General features: G+C 60.1%; 1 protein-coding gene across 1 annotated transcript in view; it reads right to left on the bottom strand.

The window, feature by feature from the left end:
• Window positions 1-365: 365 nt before the first annotated feature.
• The window catches only part of ARHGEF17 (Rho guanine nucleotide exchange factor 17), a 37,119-nt gene continuing 14,884 nt past the window's right edge, over window positions 366-22,600 (bottom strand). Inside the window, exons 2-21 of the mRNA XM_083819516.1 lie at window positions 13,725-13,802; window positions 11,513-11,695; window positions 11,003-11,119; window positions 10,660-10,752; window positions 10,246-10,422; window positions 9,818-9,868; window positions 9,038-9,147; window positions 8,761-8,846; window positions 8,453-8,571; window positions 7,772-7,985; window positions 7,606-7,679; window positions 7,277-7,470; window positions 6,949-7,199; window positions 6,319-6,565; window positions 6,143-6,229; window positions 5,989-6,056; window positions 5,523-5,671; window positions 5,259-5,433; window positions 2,868-3,110; window positions 366-1,097 (exon numbers count right to left, since the gene is read on the bottom strand). Coding sequence (XP_083675642.1) covers window positions 907-1,097; window positions 2,868-3,110; window positions 5,259-5,433; window positions 5,523-5,671; window positions 5,989-6,056; window positions 6,143-6,229; window positions 6,319-6,565; window positions 6,949-7,199; window positions 7,277-7,470; window positions 7,606-7,679; window positions 7,772-7,985; window positions 8,453-8,571; window positions 8,761-8,846; window positions 9,038-9,147; window positions 9,818-9,868; window positions 10,246-10,422; window positions 10,660-10,752; window positions 11,003-11,119; window positions 11,513-11,695; window positions 13,725-13,802 — 2,907 coding nt within the window. The 3' untranslated portion in view covers window positions 366-906. The remainder of the gene's footprint in view (window positions 1,098-2,867; window positions 3,111-5,258; window positions 5,434-5,522; window positions 5,672-5,988; window positions 6,057-6,142; window positions 6,230-6,318; window positions 6,566-6,948; window positions 7,200-7,276; window positions 7,471-7,605; window positions 7,680-7,771; window positions 7,986-8,452; window positions 8,572-8,760; window positions 8,847-9,037; window positions 9,148-9,817; window positions 9,869-10,245; window positions 10,423-10,659; window positions 10,753-11,002; window positions 11,120-11,512; window positions 11,696-13,724; window positions 13,803-22,600) is intronic.

Raw genomic sequence — 22,600 nt, 5'->3', positions numbered from 1 at the left:
CCCCATAGGGCACAGCAGGGAGTTTTGGGGTCCTCGGCGGGCAACGGGGACCAACAGGCTACGACACCCCATAGGAAATGTGGAGAGGGGGGAGAAAAATAAATAAATAAATCCCCTTCCCCTCCATGCTCCCCCCCCCCTGCAGCCCCAGCGTGTCCCCAGAGTGCCCCCAGAACCTTTGTGGGGTCCGGCAGCGATTTGGGGACCTTTTTGCCTGTGTCCCAGCACGTTCCCAGCACCCAAACCCCCCCCAGTCTGGGGGAAAAAATCTGCTCCGAACCCCAAAATTGCCATTTCTGCCCCCGTTGCGCTCTCCAGCTCCTCTTCCCAAGGCTCCCCCCCCCCCCCCCAAATAAATAGGGATATTTATATATATAATATATATATATTTAAAACAAACGAACAAACGAACAGAGCTATCTGGGTGCTGGCGATGGAGCGAGCGGGTTAGCGGGAGGCCCGGGGGGGGGGGGGGGCCGCATAGTCCCTGGGGCAATCCCGGAGTAGAGGGGGGGGGTCACCGCCGTGCAGCAGCCCCCCGTTTCACCCCCCCCCCCCCCGAAGCAGGCACACACAAAACCGGGGAGAACAAGGCAGGGCGACGACGTCCTCCCGCCGTCCGTCCCCGGGGATGCTCGTTAAAGGCTTCGTTAGCTCCTTCCCAAGCAAAAACGTGCCCCCCCCTCCCTTTCCCCTTTCTCCACACCCCAAAAAGTGGCGCCCAGGCGGCGGGGTGGAGGGGGGCAGCTGGGGGGGGGTCCCCCGTCCCCCCGTCCCCCCCCACCAGAGCACACAGAGAGCAGCCGGGCTGGAGATGAGACGTGCTGGGGCAGGGAGGGGGGGGGTGGTCCTTGGTGGTGGTGGTGGTGGGGGGTCCTGGGGTGTTTGGGGGGGGTCCCCGGCCGCTCACACCCGCCAGAGGAGGAGGTGGTTGGTGCTGTCGTCGCGGCCCACGGTCTCGCTGCTGCTGGTCAGGCGGAAATCCTCGTAGCCGTCGCCGCCGCTGATCACCAGCATCTTGGCTTTGGGCAGGGCCAGGCTGGGGGCGCGGGGGCGAGCGGGGTCCCGGGGCTCCGCGTCGCTCGGCTGCTCGGGGCCTTGGGGGGGGGGGGGGGGGGGGGCGTGGGGCACGGAGAGCTGGGAGGTGTGGCCCTCCTGCCGTAATTAGCCCCTCCTGCCCCCCCAAATAGCCCCTCCCACCTCATTTAGCCCCCTCCCACTGCAATTAGCCATGCCCACTTCGATTAGCCCCTCCCACCCCAATTAGCCCCTCCCACTTCAATGTAGCCCATCCCACTCCAATTAGCACCTTCCACTCCCATGTAGCCACTCCCACCCCAATTAGCCCCTCCCATTGCCACACAGCCCCTCCCACCCCAATTAGCCCCTCCCACCCCAATTAGCACCTCCCACTCCCATGTAGCCACTCCCACTCCAATTAGCCCCTCCCACTTCCATGTAGCCCCTCCCACCCCAAATAGCCCCTCCCATTGCCACATAGCCACTCCTACCCCAATTAGCCCCTCCCACAATTAGCACCTCCCACCCCAAACAGCACCTCCCATTTCCATGTAGCCCCTCCCGCCCAATTAGCCCCTCCCAGTCCAATTAGCCCACTCCCACCCCAATTAGCTCCTCCCACCCCACATAGCCCCTCCCACTCAACCAGCCCCTCCCATTTAGCCCCTCCCACTTCTGTTTAGCCCCGCCCTTCATTTAGCCCCTCCCCCACCCCACCCCACCCCATTCCCTTTTAGCCACTCCTATGTAGCTCCTCCCACCCCGTTTAGCTCACACCCACAATTAGCCCCTCCTTTCCCAATTAGCCCCACCCCCTTAATGTAGCCCCTCCCACCCAAACAGCCCCTCCCACCCCGACTAGCCCCTCCCATTTCCAATTAGCCCCTCCCCTTTCCAACAGCTCCTTCCCGCCCCATCTCATTAAGCCCTCCCCTTACCCAAGCCCCTCCCACCCCATTTAGCCCCTCCCACCCCTCTAGCCCCGCCCACCCAATTAGCCCCTCCCACTCATTTAGCCCCACCCACCCCCTTAGCCCCACCCCCTCCCATTATTCCCGCCCATCCCTTTCACCCCGCCACCCCGTTGGCCACGCCCCCTACCCAAAGCCCCGCCTACCCCCGTAGCCCCGCCCCTTTAGCCCCGCCCACTCATTTGAGCCCCGCCCACTCCCATTTAGCCCCTTCATCCCCTGCCCCCACCAGCCCCTCCTCTTGCCCCTAGCCCCGCCCACCCAATTAGCCCCTCCCGCCGCTAGCCACCCCAATCCCCTTTAGCCCTGCCCACCCCTCTTTCCACCTCACCCAATTAGCCCCTCACATCCAATTAGCCCCCCCCATGTTGGCCCAGCCCACCCCGTTAAGCCCCTCCCACCCCATTTAGCCCCTCCCACTCATTTTAGCCCTGCCCACCCCCCTTCCCTTCCCCTTTATCCCCCGCCCCCACCATCCCCATCCCTTACCCCTAGCCCCTCCCACCCCATTTAGCCCCTCCCACCCAGTTTAGCCCCACCCACCCCTTTATCCCCGCCCACTCCCTTTAGCCCCACCCACCATTTATCCCCTTCCACCCCCTTTATCCCATCCCCACCAGCCCCATCCCTTATCCCTAGCCCCTCCCACCCCCTTTAGCCCCTCCCACCCCCTTTAGCCCCGCCCACCCCGTTAAGCCCCGCCCATCCCGTTAAGCCCCTCCCACCCCCTTTAGCCCCTCCCACCCCCTTTAGCCCCGCCCACCCCGTTAAGCCCCGCCCACCCCGTTAAGCCCCTCCCACCCCTTTAGCCCCGCCCACCCCGTTAAGCCCCGCCCATCCCGTTAAGCCCCGCCCACCCCGTTAAGCCCCGCCTACCCGCGTGCCCCGGCAGCGGGAAGAGGAGGTCGAAGCCGTCGGGCAGGGGGATGGCGGCCAGGAAGCGGACGTGCCCCGTGTGCCCCTGCGCCAGCCCCACCAGCGCCGGGGCCGCCTTGGCCGGCAGCGCCAGCGTCAGCACCACGCCGGCGCTCGTCCCGATCCACAGCAGCTCCTTGCACGCCAGCAGCGCCGTGATGCGCAGGCACGCCGCCTTGTGCTGCCGGATGATGGCATCCGAGCCTGCGGGCGGGCCGCGCCGTCAGCGGTTTCCCCCCCCCCCCCCCACCCCCCCCAAGACGGGTGATGAGCCCGCCCCGCGCACCCCCCGTTTGGCAGCTGCCCGCCTGGTTTTGCGTGGCATTTTGCAGCACCCATTTTATTTCTGCATGGCGTTTTGCAGCAACTGTTATTTCTGCATGGCATTTTGCAGCTGCTGCCTGATTTCTGCATGGCATTTTGCAGCTGCTGCCTGATTTCTGCATGGCATTTTGCAGCTGCTGCCTGATTTCTGCATGGCATTTTGCAGCACCCACTCTATTTCTGCATGGCGTTTTACAGCTGCTCCTCTATTTCTGCATGGCATTTTGCACTGGCTGCCTGATTTCTGCATGGTGTTTTGCAGCACCCGCTCTATTTCTGCATGGCATTTTGCAGCTGCTGCCTGATTTCTGCATGGCATTTTGCAGCACCCATTTTATTTCTGCATGGCATTTTGCACTGGCTGCCTGATTTCTGCATGGCGTTTTGCAGCACCCACTCTATTGCTGCACAGGGTTTGCAGACACCCAGGTGTTGTGCTATTGCTGCATGAGATTTTGTAGCTGCCTGTCTGGTTTTGCACGGCATTTTACAGCTGCTTTCTGATTTCTGCATGGCATTTTACAGCATCCCCTCTATTTCTGCACGGCATTTTGCAATATCCACTCTATTTCTGCATGGCATTTCGCAATATCCACTCTATTTCTGCATGGCATTTTGTAGCACCCACTTTATTTCTGTGTGGCATTTTGCAGCTGCTTTCTGATTTCTGCATAGCGTTTTGCAGCATCCCCTCTATCTCTGTGTGACATGTCGCAGCACCCGCTCTATTTCTGCATGGCATTTTGCACCTGCTGCCTGATTTCTGCATGACATTTTGCAGCACCCACTCTTTCTGCACGGGGTTTGCACACACCCAGGTGTGGTGCTATTGCTGCATGGGATGATGTAGCTGCCCGCCTGGTTTTGAACGGCATTTTAGAGCAGCTGCCTGATTTCTGCATGGCATTTAGCAGCACCCATTTTATTTCTGCATGGCATTTTACAGCAACTGCTATTTCTGCATGGCATTTTGCAGCTGCTTTCTGATTTCTGCATGGCATTTCGCAGCACCCACTCTATTTCTGCTTCGTGTTTTACAGCAACTGCTATTTCTGCATGGCATTTTGCAGCACCCACTCTATTTCTGCAAGGCATTTTGTAGCCACCCAGGTGTTGTGCTATTGCTGCATGAGATTTTGTAGCTGCTTGCCTGGTTTTGCATGGCATTTTGCAGCTGCTTTCTGATTTCTGAATGGCATGTCGCAGCACCCACTCTATTTCTGCATGGCATTTTGCAGCCACCCAGGTGTTGTGCTATTGCTGCATGGGATTTTATAGCTGCTGACCTGGTTTTACATGGGATTTTGCAGCTGATTTCTGATTTCTGCATGACATTTCACAGCAACTGCAATTTCTGCATGGGATTTTGCAGCTGCATCCTGATCTCTGCATGGCACTTTGCAGCCATCCAGGGACTGCCCTATTCCTGCACGGGGTTTTTCAACTACTTCACTATTACTCCATGGGATTTTGCAGTTGCATCCTGATTTCTGCATGAGGTTTTGGCACTGGTATCTTATTTCTGCATGGGATCATGCCACCACCCAGGCATTGTGCTATTGCCATGTGGGATTTTTTATCTGCTACCCTATTTTTTCTGAGGAACCTTGCAGCAACCATTTTATTTCTGCATGGGGTTTTGCAGCTACCCATGAATTGCCTTATTCCCACTTGGAGTTTTGCAACCACTGCGCTATTTCTCCATGGGATTTTGGAGCTGCATCCTCATTTCTGCAGGGTTTTTTGCAGCTGCCTTGGGGTTGCCCTATCTGTGCTTAGGATGCTTTCACATCCGCTGCCTTATTCCTGCGTGGGATTTTGCAGCTGCCCAGGGGCTGCAAAATGTAGAGGCTGAACTCCACGAGTGCAGGGAGAAGCTTTGGTCCCTGAAACTGGTCGGGAAGCTGGGGATATCGATGCACTTTGCAGCAGTGGATGCTCCAGGGGGGAGCACGTTTTTAAGGGAGGCGATGCGCATGGAACAGAAAATGGGAAAAACAGCCGGAAACAGGGATTTTGGGGGCTTACCAGCGAGCATCTTGTGCACAGGGGGGGTGACGTCCGCCTCGGCCAGCTGCTCGTAGCTGGTGGCATGGTAGAGGCGCACCTGGGCGCTGCCCTGCAGCGCGACCCAGACGCCGGGCCCCGCACTCACCATGCAGGTCACGCTGCGGCCGCTGTCCTGCCCCACGTGGAGCGTGTGCTGCGGGCGACAGAGCCACACCGATGCCACCCAGAGCCTCTGGGGACCGTCCCCGGTCCCCCCGGCTCGAGGTGTCATGCTCGCTGTACCTCCTGCACCAGCGTGGCCGTGTTGAGGACGATGACCCGGTTCTGGCAGCCGCACCACAGCTTCCCCGCCACCGCCACCATCTTCGTGATGGGGCTCCCCGGGGAGCCCAGGGACAGGGATTTGGAGTTTTGGGGGTCCCAGAAACGACCTGTAAGGACAGTGGGAGATGGGGGGGGGTCTTTAAAGCCCCAAACCCCCCAGGCTTGAGCTGGTTAGGGGAGAAGTGGTGGCTGGAAACGTCCTTGTGGGATGCTGATGCATCCCCCTTTATAGGGCAGGTGATGTCCTTGGGGTGACACAATCAACAGGGCCCATGTGCTCTGAATTTGGGGTTGCCCATTCAGCATCCCTCGAGGGATGGCCCTCTCTGGGGACCTGCTGCCCTCCCTGGGGATGCAGAGGAGCTGCAGGCACCCAGAGCATCCTCTGCTGGGGCTCCACCCGACGGCCCCGACCCAGCCTCACCTGCCTCCCGCTGGTACGCGATGAGCTCCCCGTTGGCCAAGGACACAAAAACTTGGTTATCGAGGTATCTGCGGGAAGAAACGAGCTTTGAGAGATGCTGCCGGGCCACCCCAAACTCATCCCCATGGGGCCCAAAAGCCTCCTGCCCGCTTACAAGATGCACATGACGGAGGCGGCGTGCTGCATCTTCATGCTGTTCTTCCTGTTGCGGATGTTGTCCGAGGACTGGTACACATGGATGCTGCGGAGATGGGAGGCAGAAGGACGGCGTTGAGCCCCTCCCGAAGCTGGGGGAGCCTCAAATGGGGTCCCTCCTCGCTGGGCACGCACCAACCGTCCTCGGTGCCCAGCCACATGGAGCTCTGGTAGGCTTCGGGGTCGAGGCTCAGCAGGTCCTCGAGGCTGCCGCGGGTGAAGGAGCCGCGGCTGGAGCGCCGCAGGGCTCGGCCGTCTGTGGGGCTCTCGCCGTGCCGGCTCTGCCCGAAGGTGGTGGCGAGGGGGAGGAAGCCGGGCTCCTGCTCCTCCTCCGAGCTCGTCGTCTCCGCTGCCGCCTCCTTGCAGCTTGGGATTTCCTCGTCTGGGGGGGGTGAGGAGGGTGGTTGGGTGGTGAACACCCAGCGATGGCCATGGGATGGGGAGGAGATCATGGGACGGCTGCTGTGGCGGTGTGGGGACTCGGGAAGGACGGATGGATGCTGACCCCAAAACACACCAGACTTTACCCAAAACGGGGGACAAGCTGCCGCCCCAACCCTGGCATCACGGGGTCCGAATTAGGACATCCCTATCGCTTTTCCCAGGGCTTTTTCAGCTTAAAAGGCAACGGGAACCCCCTTTTTTTTGATGCCCAATGAACGCAAGGCAGAGTGGGGACCGACTGCTGGGACAATCAACGCTGCCCATCGTTTTGGGGCAAAACAACGGCTTTTCCCTAATTAGGGGCCCGCGGGGGCAACTCACTGCCAAAGCTGGAGGAGATGGTGGAGTGGCTGGCCTGGCTCTGCAGCGTGCCCGAGGGGCTGGGTGAGGACTCGTCGTCCGTGTCGTCGCTGTCGAAGGGCACCAGCTCCCTGTGGGCACTGTCGACGGGCTCGGAGAGCTCCAGCGACGAGCCCGAGATGGAGATGTGCAGGCACTGCTGCGGCCCCGCGTCCTCCAGCTGCGCTGGCGCCGGCTCTGAGGACGGGCTGGCCAGCGGCTCGGCGCGCTCCCTGCCGCGGGGACAGCCGCAGCTCCAGCACCGGGATGCGGCGATGCCGGTGCCGGCCGCGCGGTGCCAGTGCCGTACCTGTACGCCCGCTTGAGGCCGGGCACGGAGGCGATGCAGAGGATCCTGGCCGAGCAGACAGCGATGCACGCCTCGACGGTGGGCTCCTTGCGGATGCTGAGCAGGCAGACCTGCCCCACGTAGCCGTCGCTGTTGCACACCCACACCTCGTGGGCGTTCTCTGGGCTGCTGTGGCTGGGAGAAGCACAAGAAAACTGGAAGGGGGCAAAAGACAAGGAGAGGTCACTTGGGAAGGCAGCAGCAAGGCGGCGGCACGCTGGCATCCCGATGGTCAAGAGGGATGCTTAAATAAACCCTCCTGGGGGTCTGGGAGCGGCAGGTGGACCAACCTGCATCCCACTCCGTGTCTTCATGATGGGGATGGCCTTGAGGAACTCTGGGTCCAGACAGTTTTTGCTGGAAGCTGGGAAAATAGGGTGAGAAGGAGGTGGTTCTGCCAGCACCAGGTGTGGTGCTGAGCCCATCTGGGCGTTCCGCCCCGCGTCCCGGCGTTACCCAGCTTCTTCTTGGCATCTTCGAAGGCTTGCTCAAAGCCGAGCCGTGCGTCGGGGTTGGGGAACTCGAAGATGAAGGACTCAGTGCCGTCGGCCTTGGCAGCGCTGAGCTCCACTTTATTGGGGGGGAAGGCCATGCTGAAGGACAGGGACTGCTTCTCCGCCAGCTCCCGGTGGATGGCGGCCATCAGGTCCTTGATCACGTCGTCCAGGCTCTGGGCAGGGGGACAACGGTGTCGAGGTCCAGCGGGGCCACCCCAGCCATGCGCCCATGTTGCATCCCGAGCATCCTCTGCAGGGCTGCTGGCACCTTTGACCACAGCCAACAGCCCTCCCAGAGTCCATTGACCATGGCCACCAGCCCTCCCAAGGTCCTTTGACCATGGCCACCAGCCCTCCCACAGTCCTTTGACCATGGCCACCAGCCCTCCCAAGGTCCTTTGACCATGGCCACCAGCCCTTCCAAAGTCCTTTGACCATGGCCACCAGCCCTCCCAAGGTCCTTTGACCATGGCCACCAGCCCTTCCAAAGTCCTTTGACCATGGCCACCAGCCCTCCCAAGGTCCTTTGACCATGGCCACCAGCCCTCCCAAGGTCCTTTGACCACGGCCACCAGCCCTCCCAGAGGACAACCCAGAGGGTCCCACGGGGGACACCACCACTGGGGCGCTGTCCCCGTACCTGGTGGGGGAAGCTGAGGGTCTCCGAGAGTTTGCTGACTTGGCCCAGTGTGCTGAGGTCCTCGTCCAGCCGGCTGATGCTCTTCTGGATGCTCTCCCTGTTGGTGGCTTGCGAGGCACCTGCGTGGGGACATGGCCACATGGCATTAACCCCTTCCTCCCCAGCACCCCACAGAGGAGCCCTGTACCCAAATGCTTTTAGCTGGAGTGGTGCCACCTCCATCTGTGGGATCCTTTGAGCCTGTCACCCTCAGCTGGGGGTGAGCAATGGGTTTTGGGGTGTGGGGACAACAGCAGGCAGCGACAGACCTTTGACGATGTCCACGTCCTCCAGCGGCAGCTTCCAGAGCAGCTTGTACTTGCTGGCAGTGTCAATGACGCTGGCTGCCGTGTACCTGTGGGGCAGGGGCTGGCTGAGCCTCGCCTGCGCCCAGGCACTGTCCCCAGCGCCCTAAAACCATCCCAGCCCGCCAGGGACACCCCGAGGAGGTGGGATAACCCCTGAGAGCTGCAATGGGAGAGGGACCCGGCTGGGTGCCCCTGGCCACGGGGCGCTGGGGTGTCCCCCGCGCAGGGCGGCACTCACAGGCTCATGGAGCTGCGGCGAAGGGAGCCTGACTTGCGCTTCAGCGTGGTGCACACCAGCAGGTCCGTGAAGAGGAAGAGTGAGCGGTCCTTCTTCCCACCCACCGCCTTCTGCAGGGGTGTAGAAGACATGAGGGTGAACGATGATGGCACCCACCTCTGCCTCAGTTTCCCCAAGTGGTGCTCAAGGGAGCCCATGGGATGCCAGGACCTCTGGGGTTCCTGTCTTCAGCCCCTCTGTCCATCCCTGACCCCGGGCTGCTGAGGGGTCTCCTTGTCTCCTCCTGGCTCCCAAGCCCCTCTCATCTTTCCCCACGCACTTGGGGAATTTTATGTCACCTCCTTCCATACCTCCCTCCATCCATGTGTGTGTCTATCATCTGTCATCCATCGTCCATCCTTTCCTCCATCCATCCATGCATTCGTCCGTCCGCCCATCCATCCATCTATCCATCCCTCCCTCCCTCCCTTCCTCCCTCCATTCATCCATCCCTCCACCCATCTATCTCCCCATCCATCCATCCATCTCCATCCATCCATCTCCATCCATCCATCCATCCATCCATCCATCCATCCATCCATCCATCCATCACCCATCCATCCACCCTTCCACCCACCCACCCATCCACCCGTCCATCCCTCCGTGGCTCCCCATGGGCTTTCAGCCCCACTGTGACCCACGATCCCAGCCACCCACTGCTCCATTTCGTGCTTAGCACCACGGTGCTGCCCGGGCGGCCACGCCGTGGGGACAAGGGACACGGGGTCACCTCGCTCTTACCACTTCCACCACCATCTCCTGGCGCAGGAACCTGCGGAGCGGGGCCTGGAGCTGTGGGGACGAGGAGGCTCATGAGTGGCTTCCTCCCTGCCCCTGCACCCCCCTGGCACCGAGCTGTCACCCTGTCCCCTTCCCAAACCTCCCGGCAAGGGAGGATGAGGAAAGCAGGACCTGGACGAGAAAACAAGTGGCCCAACCTAGCTCAACCCAGAAAGAGCAAAAATGGCTCAGTTTTGGGCAAAAGGAAAGACCCACCCCATTGGCGTTTGGTGCTGGGTGCAGCTCTGGTGTGGGTGCTGCACCCTTGGGTGCAGCAGGGCTGCAGAAAGGCTTGGCCAAGCTGGGTGTCCCCACCTCCCTGCAGCTGGCACCCCCATCACCCTTGCCCATGGCCACCCGGGACCCCACACTGAGCCCCCCAACCGTACGTCCTCCATCCCTTCGATGTGGGACTCGATCTCCTGCACGATGCGGGCATTCCTCTCCACCTCCTCGGCGCTCTTCATCCCCTTGTTGATCCTCTCGGCCACCTGCTTGATGTTGCGCTGGGCGTCGATGAGGAAGGGGTGGTCGGGGTGGTCCTCTGGGGTGTGCTTCAGCAGGTCCTGATGTGGGGACACCGCCTGGATGTCACCACGATGCCACCCCCCTCGCTGAGCCCCCATCCAGCCATGGTGGCCGTGGGGGCACACCGAGCTGTGGACTTCACGTCAAGGGAGGAAGAAAGGGCTGGGAGGGACGGGACGGCCCTAAAAGCTGCCCTTACGAGGAGGGGGGGATGAGCCATGGTCTCACCCGCTCCCAGGACGGCACGGACCCCGTCCCGGCGCCGCTCCTCCTACCTTCACCAGCAGCTCGTACCGCGGGATCCTCTGCACGGGCTTGATCATCAGGTCAGACAGAGCCTGCTTCTCCTTGTTCTCCCGCATGCTTTGCTGAAAAACATCGGTGGGGACAAGGACGGGCCCGTTAGGTGGGACACACGCCGTGACACCAGCCTTGGACCTGGAGCAACAACACTTTGGGGTCCTGGGGGCTCCTTTTGTCACCATCCGGAGTGATGTTGGCTCATCCCAGACCATGCTCCACGTAACAAAAAAGAGTGGAAAAATCCCAATTTGGCCATAGACAATCAGTTTACTCCCATTAACCCTGACTCTGCTCCACCAGTGGCTCCACACCCACCTCCAGGAATTTGATGAACGCTGGCCGTGCCTCCTTGGCGATCCTGACGGCGTCCTTGGCATTGAGGAAGTTATCGATGTAGGCAGAGTAGATGTTCACCAGCACGTCCTTGGAGAACTGGGGGAGGGGGGGGGGGGGGAGGCAAAAAAAGAGGCTTGACACGAGATCCCCCCCCACCTCTGGGCATGTTTGGGGCTGGAGGAGTTGTCCCAAGGGTTAACGGCACCCGTCTGGGATCTGCCCAGGCTCAGCTCCCCGCCTCGATGCCTCAGCCCTGACATTTCTGCTCGACGCAGAAACGCCGAGCTGCAGAGCCCCTGTTAAGCTAAAGCAGACCGAGGGCCTGGAGATCGTCTCTCCCCATCCCCGACGTGGTTTGCCCGTCCTTTCGTCATCCCCCTGCTCCCTGCTCCCAGCTTTTCCCTGCCGAAAGCAAAGCCTGGGCGCGGGGGAGCTTCAGGATGGACCCTTCTCGTCCCCACCCCGCGATGGGATGGGGTCGGGCCCTACCGACTGCACCAGGAGGTCGCCCACTTTCTGCTTCTCGTGCCAGTTCTGCACGCAGTCGTGGATCTGCTCCAGGAACTGCTCGTGGTGCTCCAGCAGCTCGGGGATCTGGTCGAAGATCTCGTCCACCAGGGACGGGTCACACAGCAGCGAGTTCTCCGGCTGCTTCAGCGGCTTCATGTAACCCTGCGGGGAAGCGTCGCGCTGGGGCACCCGACAGATTTTTTTGTTTCCACCTCCCCAGGATTAATTTTTCAACCCATTTAAGTACCAGGAACTGCAGGATCCTGCAGCAGGGGGGTCCCTGGGGAGCCCAGCCAAGGCTTGGGATGCTGGAGGAGGCATCAACCCTGGGTCCTGCATGACTTTGGGCACCTGGGGACCCGTCAGAGGGACCAGACCAGCAGTTTGGGTACCCCACTTCTCCTGGGCCCCATCCCACCCATCACATCCCCATTTCAGTGTGGGGAGAAGAGCGGGTTTGGATGAGGAACCTCCAAAGCACTGTGTCCTCTGTCCCCCAGCCATGGCCTCAATGGCCTCTAAACCTTTGCTGTCATGAATTTTGGTCCCCTCTATGTGATCCAGATGGGAAATCGGGGCAGAACTACCAAATCTGCTGGTTCTTGGTGGGATTTAGGGTGTTTGGGACCAGGAGGGGCTGAACCAGCAGGGTGGATGTGCTGGGTCAAGCTCTGGACCACCACCTCGCCCACAAACCTCTCTTGGCAATGGCCAACGAGCAATGCTTGGGGGCAGCAGGGCTCTGTGAAACCACTTTCCAAGTGGTTCCACTTTTTCAAGCCCTGCAGACACACGGTGAGGGGTGCTGGTGCCCTCCAGGACACGGGGAGGATCACGGAGCTGAGCAGCGAGGCCAGGACCCACTCCATGCTGCTTCAGGTGTCCCCATCCGAGCCAACGAGGGAGGAATCCCCACCAAGGATGAGGTTCCCCAGGCTGATGGTGGACATCTCACAGAGACCCCAGTTAGAAGGGTCGGATCCTTCCCAGAGCTCCAAACCCAACGGGGCCAACACCTCCAGAGGGAGCTGGGCTCGGCCAGGTTTGGTCCCCGCATCCCACCCGGCACTAAACTGGGTGAGTGGGGACCAGATGGGGAGAAGAGCACGGAGACAGTTCCCACCAAAGGGGTTGGCTGGGAGATGCTGCTCCAGGGGGTCCCGGTGCCTGGTGGCCATGATACTACACGCCACCAGCGCACGCCGGGATCCAAACACCTCGTCCTGGTTGGGACTGGAGAGCTGGGGACATCTGGATGCCTGTGATCTCACCAGAAACCCAGGTCCCCTAGATGTGTCCCATGGGTGAGAGCTCAGCCACCAGCACCCCACGGCTCCCACCCACGTTCATTGGGTGCCTCCTGCATGTCCTCCCCCACCAGGCTGCTCTGCCACCTCGGAGGGGGACAGGAGCACAGGGGACAGCCTCTGGCCATGCTGAGACCAGCACAGACACCTTCTGGCCATGAACTGTGCGTAGTTCCCCCAAAATAAGACCCAGACCAGGCTCCTCTCACCCCTCCGAGATATATTTCTGCACGAGGAGCAGCCTTGAAGGGTCCTCTCCTCCTGCGCACCATCCGGCAGGGCACATCTGGATGGGGACTTCTTGGAAAACCCAAGCCAGGTGTTGGGATGATGCTCAGGGGTTGGAATTAGCTCAGTAAAAAAAAAAAAAAAGGGACCTAAAAAAGTCCTTGGCCCATGGCTGTGGGAGCTGGAGCAGAGCAGAAAATGAGGGGGGTAACAGGGATGGGGGCTTGGAGACCCCCGGCGCAGGATGGGCAACGGTGGTGGCCCAGGAAGTGCAAGGAAGAGGTTTTGGGGATCGAGCACATGAACAAGCTCAGGGACATGACACCCCCTAGGTGACAGCTGATCCGGAACAGTTATAGGGTTGATTTGGGGGCAGAGGTGACCCCACACCCCATCCTCAGCAGTGCTGCTTTCCATACAGCTCCCACCACCGATCCCACTGTCCCCAACGCTGCCACCGGTCCCCTCCCCGTCCCTGTGCTGATGCAACACCAGGACTCCAAATTCAGGTCCCGGGGACGGTCACAAGGAAGGGACAACCCTGCTGTGACACCTCTGGACGTCCCCAGCGGGGTGGTGGCCCCGCCGTGTGCCCCATTGAGGCGGTGCCGGGCCACCGCGTGTCACCCGCCCCCGCCCTCGCCGCGCCCCCTCACCTGCATCAAGGTGCGCAAGGACTCCACGTAGGACTGCTCCGTGTCCAGCAGCGTCATGATGACGTGCTTCCTCATGTCCTGCGCGGGCAGAGAGAAGCCAAATGAAATCAGGGCGATCCGAGGGGCCGGGGGGACCCGGCTGCTGCCTCGGGGCACCGAGGCGTCTCCTCCGGTGGCGGCGCAGGGGGGCTGTGCGCCGCGGGAGCCCGGCGCTCGTCCAGCTCCCTCTCCACCCCGATGGAGGAATCCAGGAGGATTAGGAAGTACATGACACCGAGCTCACAGACGCCTGGTTTCCTCCGCGCCCGCGTCAGGAGCTCTCACAGCCCTACATGGGTCGGTGCCGGCGGCCTCCTTCTCCCTGCGCTCGGCGCGGCCCCGCGCCGCGAATTCCTTACGGCCCCCGGGCACCCGCGCTGCTCCCGGTCAGCCCCGACGCCCTGTGCCCCAAGGAGGGGGCTCAGGGAGGGCAGGGGGTGGGGGTCCAGGCAGCTGCGGGGCTCAGAGACCCCCCCCAGCACGCAGAACCCATGGGGGGTGTCCCCGAGCGCAGCCCAGGCTGCAGCTCAGCCTCGGCGCAAGATGGTCCAAGGGCCCCCAGTGGGTGATGCCCCAAAAGTTTTGGGTGCAGAGATGGTCCAAAGGCCCTACCCACCAAAATTTTGGGGTTTAGAGATGGTCCAAGGACCCTGCCTGTGAGAAACCCCAAGTTTTTTAGGTGCTGGGGTGCTCCAAGGACTCTTGGTGCAGACACCCCAAAGGTTTTGGGTGCTGAGATGCTCCAAGGACCCTTGGTGCAGAGAAACCCCAAAAGTTTTCAATGCAAAGATACCCCAAGGGCTCTGGTGTGAGATGCCCCAAAAGCTTGTGGTGCAAACGCACTCCAAAGTCCTTGCACCCCAAAAGTTTTGGGGGCTGAGATGCTCCAGAGACCCTGGGTGTGGACATGTCCGAAAAAGATTTGGGTGCAGAGATGGTCCAAAGGCCCTACACACCAAAATTTTGGGGTGTAGAGATGTTTCAAGGATCCTGCCTGTGAGAAAACCCAAAATTTTCAGGTGCTGGGGTGCTCCAAGGACCCTTCGTGCAGAGACACCCCAAAGGTTATGGTGCTGAGACGTTCCAAGGACCCTTGGTGCAGAGAAACCCCAAAAGTTTTCGAAGCAAACACATCCCAAGCACTTTGGTGTGCGATGCCCCAAAAGATTTGGGTCCAAACATGCTCCAAATTCCCTGCACCCCAAAAGTTTTGGGTGCTGAGATGCTCCAAAGACCCTAGGTGCGGAGGTGCTCCAACGGATCTGGGCTCAGAGACGCTCAAAATGTCCTAAACATTAATAAAACCTTTGGGGTGTTAATGGAGACACCCCAAAGCCCGTGGGGGCAGGGACCCCCAAAAACCCTGCCAGCGGAGATGTCCCAGCCAGCTGCAGCACTGTCCCTGGAGTTCGGCTGTGCACCCCCAAAACTAGAGGGATTTAAGTGGGGGTTTATTTCCCCCTCTCTCAACCCCAAACTGCACCCCACAGCCCCAAACTGCACCCCAGCCCCACAGCTGATGCTTGTTCCCTGTTCTCTACAGGGACATGTGCACCCCAAATTTCCAGGACATCCTCCCCAGGCACTGATCCTCCCCCCCCAGCCACCCATCACCCGAGGACGGAGCCGTGCCTCAGTTTCCCCACCCGCGCTCCAGGCTGGGGTCACCTTCTCCACCAAGCAAGGAAGGAAAACGTTATTTAGGGCCAAAGAGTTCGGCGATGGGCCCAATCCTCCCCTGGGACGGGCAGAGCAGGGTGCTCGCCCCCCCTTCCCTGCCTCAGTTTCCCCCGTGGCAGCTCGCGGCGATGCTCTGGGACGTTTTTCCTGCAGGACCGGTGAGCTGAACAGGCTCAGCAAAGCACCACGGGCTTCGGTTTGGGGGATTTTTTGGCTGGGGGATGAGCCCCAACCATCCCAAAGGGGATTTTTCCATCTGTTATGGTTGTTATCCCGGGGGAAATTCCCGCTGGGATGAGCAGGAGCTGGGTGTAAAGGCCCCATCCCGCAGGACCAGGCAGGATGCGCCCCGCGGGGCTTTGCCCTCCACCTGCTCCTGCTCCGATCCCAAAACCCCGACCTCATCCTGCATCCCCCGGAGCGATGTGAGCTGCTCAGCACCCCGGGGACCTCAGCACCGCTGCCAAGGGATTTGGGGGCACCTCCCCAGCACCGCAACCCCCCCCCCCAATCCGCACATACATCAGCGTGGGTGTGTGCAGGGGGGGGATGCACGGATCCATCCCCTATCGCCCCCTCCAGCTTTTCGGGTGGGAGCCCCCCCAAAAACGGGGGCGGCGGGATGAGGATGGAGGCACGGTTGCCACGGCGATGGTGGTCCAGCCCCGGCGGCTTTCTCCCCACGCACATGTCCCGCCATGACGCAGCCGGGCCCCCCCCGACCCCCAAAACCCCTCCAGCATCCCCCAGGGACCCCCAACCCCATCCCCAAACCCAGCCCCATGCCGGGGGGGGTCCCCCCTTTTGTTGGCGTCACCTCGGGGCCCCCGCGGCCCTTCTCCGGCAGCTCCTCGGCGGCCCCACCGAGCCCGGAGGCGGCGGCGAAGGCCGCGTCGATGCCGTCCCCGATGTCTCGCATGTCCTCCAGCGCGATGGTGAACTGCGCCAGAGTCCTCACCATCTGCAGCATGCGGGTCCCGGGGTCGGTCCGTCCCTCGCGGCCCAAGGGGAAGGCAAAAAAAAAAAAAAAAAAAAAAAAAAAATCTGGCTCTAGCCCCCCCAGAACGCCTTCCCCCCCCCCTTCAAAAATAATAATAATGACGCCGACGAAAAGCCCGAGCGCTGCAGCGCGGAGGGGAATAAAATAAAATAGAGGGGTCTATTTATAGCGAGGCAATTCCGGACAGGTATTAAAAAAATAAATAAAATAATAATAATAATAATAATAATAATAATAATAAAAATGAATCCCTCCCGCGGAGAGGCTGCAGGCGGCGGGCGGCGCGTGCGTGCGTGCGTCCGGGGGCGCGTGGCGGTGGCACGCGTGGTCCCCGGCCCCGGGTGGTGCCGAGGCACCGGCAGCAGCGGGGAGCGGGGCTGGGAGACGGGGGCTGAGCCTGGCGGCGCGGCCGTGCCCACTGGCGCACGCCGGGGCCGCATCCTGCTCCGGGGGGGGGGGGGGGGGTGGGAAAAAGGGGGGGATGCTGGGCTTCGTCGGAAGGGGATTGGGGTTTTCGTGGTGTTTGTGGGGGTGGTGGGGTTGGTTTTGGGGTTTGGAACCCCTCCTTTGCTGCATTATGGGGTGTCCATCCTTTATTTCCAAGCAGGATTTGGGGTGCTGGGTCCCACTCCCCAAGCGCAGCCCCAATTGCAGGACCCATTTTCTTCCCGCCCCCCCAAAAAAAAACCAACACAACACCCTGTAGCACCCGCAGCCCCGCTCGCCAGGCGATGCAGCATCCCTGCATCCGCTTGCAGCGCGCTCCCCTCCTGCTTCGTTAATTAAATCTAATTAGCCGCTTGCCCGTTCCCACGGCAACGGCGTGCAGCAGGGCTGCGCCCTACTGCTGCAGACAGTAAATTTCCTCTTGGCGCCGAGCAAGACGAGCATCCCATAGCACGGAGGGGACCGGGGTGGGGACCAGGATGGGTGCGTGGCAGGATGCGTGCCAGCCCTCGGGTGGCCGGGGCTAATTAATCGCGTTCGGGGTAATGAGGCTATGCGCAAGGCAGCTCCTGTGGCCGCTTCTGCAGCACCCAGCTCTCGCCGTTGGCTCATTTCGGGTGCAATCAGGGCCAGCCTGGGGCCATCTGGGTTGCAAAGCAGGACCCATTCCTGTTGTAACCCCAGACACATTGGGATTACAGTCCTGGACCCCTCTGGGTTGCAATCCCAGACCTATTCCAGTTAAAACCCTGGATCCATTTGGGTTGCAAACCCAGATCTATTTTGGTTGAAACCCTGGATCCATTTGGGTTGTAATCCTGGACCCATTTCATTTGCAATCCCAGACCCACTGGGGTTGCAATCCTGGACCTATTGGGATTGCAATCTTGGACCCATTTCAGCTGCAGTCTTGGACCCATTTCTACTGCAATCCTGAACCCAAATGGACTGCGATCGCAGACCCATTTTAGATGCAATCCCAGACCCATCTGGATTATAATCCTGGACCCAAATGGATTGCAATCCCGGACCCACTGGGGTTGCAACCTTGGATTCACCTGGGTTGCAGCAATGGACCAGTTTGAGTTGCAGTATTGGGCCCATTTTGGTTGTAATCTCAGACCCACCTGGGTTGCAATCCCAGATCACTGAATCATAGAATCACAGAATGGTTTGGGGTGGAAGGGACCTTAAAAATCATTCCGTTCCACCCCCCCTGCCATGGGCAGGGACAACTCCCACTAGATCAGGTTGCTCAAAGCCCCATCCAACCTGGATCCATTGAGGTTACAACCCCAGACCCATTTCAGTTGCAATCCCAGACCCATTTCGGTTGCAATCTCGGGCCCATTGGGGTTGCAATCCCAGACTCACTGGGGTTGCAGTCTTGGACTCACCTGGATTTCAAACCCTGATCCATTTAGGTTACAGTCCTGGACCCATTTCAGTTGGGTCTATCTCAGACCCGTTTCATTTTCAATTCCAGACCAATTGGGGTCGCAATCCAGAATTCATTGGGGATGCAATCCCAGACCCACTGGGGTTGCAATCCCAGATCTATTGAGGTTGTAATCCTGGACCCAATGGGGTTGCAATCCAGGACCCACTGGGCTTGCAATCCTGGACCCATTGGGATTGCAAACGTGGACCCATTGGGGCTGCAGTCTTGGACTCATCTGGATTGCAATCCCAGATCCATTGAGGTTGCAATCCCAGACCCATTGGGGTTGCAAACCCAGACCCATTGGGGTTGCAGTCTTGGGCTTATCTGGGTTGCAAACCCCAATCCATTTAGGTTACAATCCTGGACCTATTTCGTTTGCAATCTCAGGCCCAGTGGGGTTGCAATCCCAGATGCATTGAGGGTGCAATCCCAGACCAATGGGTTTGCAATCCTGGATCCATTGGGGTTGCAGTCTTGGACTCATCTGGGTTGCAATCCCAGATCCATTTGGGTTACAGTCCTGGACCCATTTCAGTTGCAACCTCAGACCCATTTCGTCTGCAATCTCAGACCCACTGGGGTTGCAATCCCAGACCCCAATGGGTTTGCAATCCCGGACCCATTGGAGTTGCAAGCCTGGACCCACTGGGGTTGCAGTTTTGGACTCATCTGGGTTGCAATCCCAGACCCACTGAGGCTGCAATCCTGGACTCAATGGGGTTGCAATCTCAGAACAACTCAGGTTGCAATACCAGATCCACTGGGGTCGCAAGCCTGGACCCACTGGGGTTTCAGTCTTGGACTCATCTGGGTTGCAATCCCAGATCCATTTAGGTTGCAGTCCTGGACCCATTTCATTTGCAATCCCAGACCCACTGAGGTTGCAATCCAGGATCCATTAGGGTTGCAATCCTAGACCCACTGGGCTTGAAGTCTTGGACTCATCTGGGTAGTAATCCCAGACACACTGAGGCTGCAATCCTGGACTCACTGGGGTTGCAATCTCAGAACAACTCAGGTTGTAATCCCAGATCCACTGGGGTTGCAATCCAGGACCCATTGGGGTTGCAGTCTTGGACTGGGCTGGGTTGCAATCCCAGATCTGTTTAGGTTGCAGTCCTGGACCCATTCCATTTGCAATCCAGGACCCATTCGAATTGCAATCCCGGCCCCATTGGGCTTGCAATCCCGGCCCCACTGGCGTTCCAACCCCAAACCCATCAGGTTGCAAACCCAGACCCATTTCGGCAGCGATCGCCGACCCCTCGCGGCCACAGCCCCATGCCCACATGCGCTGCGCTCCCGTCCCGCGGGGGCTGCATGCTCCTCCTGCAGCAAAGCCCTCGAGCCCTCCCAGCGGCCCCGGCCGGCATCGCGTCCCCACCTCCCCACCGCCCCAAAACCCCCCCCAGGTTGTTCAACCCCTTCATCGCAGGCTGCGTCCTCCCACGGGAGTGGATTCTCCACTGTCTACTATTGGGGTTGAGCTGCCACGGCTGGTTGAAAACCTCCCGGGACGTTATGGAGGAGGGAGGATAGCAGGAGAAGGGCTCAGCCCCGTGCCCAGCGAGGGACCAGGGGAGGTGTGGGGTCGCATCCTGCTCACTGTCAGCTGGGAAGGGAAAGCCGAAGCTCGGCCCGGCCGTCCCCGCCGGCTGCCCAGCCCGGACCCCCCTGCGCGCGGCCCGCAGCCCACAGGAAATTCCTGGGAGTGTTTGGCCACTCGAGCAGCGCAGCCTATTTTTAGGGACGTCTAAAATCTGAGCCGGCTATTTTTAGAGCGGCTTCTTTGTAAACACCTTGAGACTTCCTCTCGGGTGAGCTTTTTTTTTTTTTTCGGAGCCCGGCGCGTTCGATCCGCTCGAGCCCTCCTTCCCCCAGGTGCCTCCTGCCCAGCCCCAAAAGCCCCAAATCCTCCTGGGCAAGGCCGCTGGCATCCCCCCAGCTCTTCCCTCTGCCTGCAGGGAGCGGGCTCCCCCCTGCTTTGCCTCCTGCTGAAGCTCAGGAGCTCCCCGAGGCTGCTCTGCTTCATTTTTTAATGCTCTGATAGCAGCTTTGGCGGGGCACAGTGGGGCCATAGGGGGGTCCGTGGGGTCTCAGACCTATGGGGCTGCCTGTTCCAGCTGGGCACATCCCTGCTAACACCACCCCGCATCGCTCTGCCAAGCCCAGCAGCCAAGGTGCTTTTTGGCACGGGAGAAATCCTTGTGGAACAGCACAATCCTGGCCAGCAGCGACAACGTCCCCATCAGCAGCCGACCTCCGAGCTCTAAATCAACCCCAAACCATCCAATTTTCCAGAAATTGGTAAAACCACGGGGCCAGGCACCACCAGCAGCAACAAACCCTGCGGCCTCGGCGCATCGCAGCCGGCGCTCGCAGGTTCACCAGCCTGCGTGTAACCACGGCCTGTTTTATTTCAAATGCAATCAAATATTAATTACGGAGGGGAGGGCGGAGGCTGGGGGGTTAATCACCAAGAATTAAGCTCCCGGGCGGGTGTCACCAGCCAGCTGGGAGGCGAAAATCGCTGCCTTTGCGTGGGGACCCTGCAGGTCCTGCAAGCCTCATCTTGGGGCAAAATGCCCTGCTTTGGGTAAAAACGGAGGGTTTCAGACCGTTTCGGGAGCGGGGTTTGTTGCTCAGGGCTTCCAAAGCCGTGCTGAAGAGGAGGGAGCCCTGCGTCAAGAGAGGCGATATTCTTGCCACCCCCGCGAGATGTGCCAAAATTAAAAAGAAATGGAAGAGGCGCGAGGTGCCCCTCCCCGCTTACAGCCTGTCCTCAGCTCCACAAATAAACCGGGAACTCTCGAAAGAAAAGCAAAACCGGAGCAAAGCGACCCAAAAGCAAGCCGCGTGAATTCTCGGTGCCTCCCCGCCTCGAGAGTCCCAGTTTGCAAGGAACTGGTGGGAACTGGGAACCCTGCACCTCTGCTCTGCCCGGGGCGGGTCCCACTAGAGGGAGCTGGGACACAGCGAGAGCAACCGGCTTTGGGGACAGTCCCCTGCCCCGGGGAGCACCCCCAAACCTCCACCTGCAGAGCTTTATTAACTCTTTATTTCTCCCAAAAATATTGAAAAAAATAAAATAAAAGAGGTTCAGAAACGTGCTTCCAGCCAACTCAGAGCCCTGCGCCAAAGGGCATCTCCCCGGCGCGCTCAGCTTGCTCGCGCAGCTCCGAGGTGCCCAAAGGCACTCGATGCACGCTGGCAGCCCCCGTGCCAGCAAAACAACCCCAAATCTGCACCTCCAGGCGCCAAATTTGTTTCCACCAGGGGATTTCAACCACCCAGCCCTAATTTTTGAATAATGTTTCTGTCCCCGTCCGGATGCCGACCCCTCGCTGCGTTCTCCGCCAAGCGCTCCTCTCCGCCGGCAGTTTCTCAGGCTAACCCGAAGGCCAGAGGAGGTTTTTTTTTGGTTTTATTTTTCTGGAGGAAAGTTTAAAGTTAATTAAATGAGCCGTTTATGGGGCTGGCGGTTTGCAGTGATGTGGCTGACGTGAAAACCTAAATAGCTCACGATGCTGCCATGAGGTCCGATCCCGTATTTCCTCCATCGCCCCGTTTCTGGCAGGAAAAGCGCTCGGAAAAATCCCGTTACCTCCTCTTGGGATGCCCGGAACCAGAAAGTTTCATTGGGCTTTGTGGAGCCTTCGAGGTGAGCCCTGCAACCAGCCCAGCCCTCCGCTGGCCCTTCTCCTCGGGATGGGGTTTCCCGGAGGCAGCAACGGGGCAGCGGCGTGGGGCTTCATGGGGAGCACGAGGGGCCGCGTGTTTTGCTGTGAAAAGCCGCAGAATTGGGGCAGGAAGGTGGTGGCCAGCATCATACACGGCCCTACTCTCCATCTGGGGGCTGCCTTCGCTCCCCGAGGCGGCCGCTCGCCTTTCTCCCACGGGTAAGAAACATCCCAGGCGCTTTTGCGGAGCGAAACTTCTTGAAAGGAAACCGGGAGCATAAATCAGGAGCCCCGATTCGGCTCAGCCTGGGTTACTAATAATACCCCCGTGTTTATTCGCAAGCCCTCGGGCTGGAGATGTTTGCTTTTGCCTCTCGGCCGTGGTTTTTCCCAGGCTCCCGGGAGCGGTGCTTTTTTGTGCGGAGATGCTCCGCGGCCGGCAGCGGGGCCGGGAGGAGGAGGAGGAGGAGGAAGAGGAGGAGGAGGAGGAGCAGCGTGGCTTCGGCCCCTTCACCAGCAAATGGATGTGCTGCGAGGTCAGCTGCCGAAATCCCACTGAGCAGCCCGAGCCCGCATCCTGTCCCCT

This window comes from Anser anser, assembly GCF_964211835.1.
Source record: "Anser anser genome assembly, chromosome: 1".
In the NCBI taxonomy this organism is placed as follows: domain Eukaryota; kingdom Metazoa; phylum Chordata; class Aves; order Anseriformes; family Anatidae; genus Anser; species Anser anser.
Note: the sequence above shows the minus strand (reverse complement) of the source record. Positions and strands in the feature narration are given on the sequence as shown.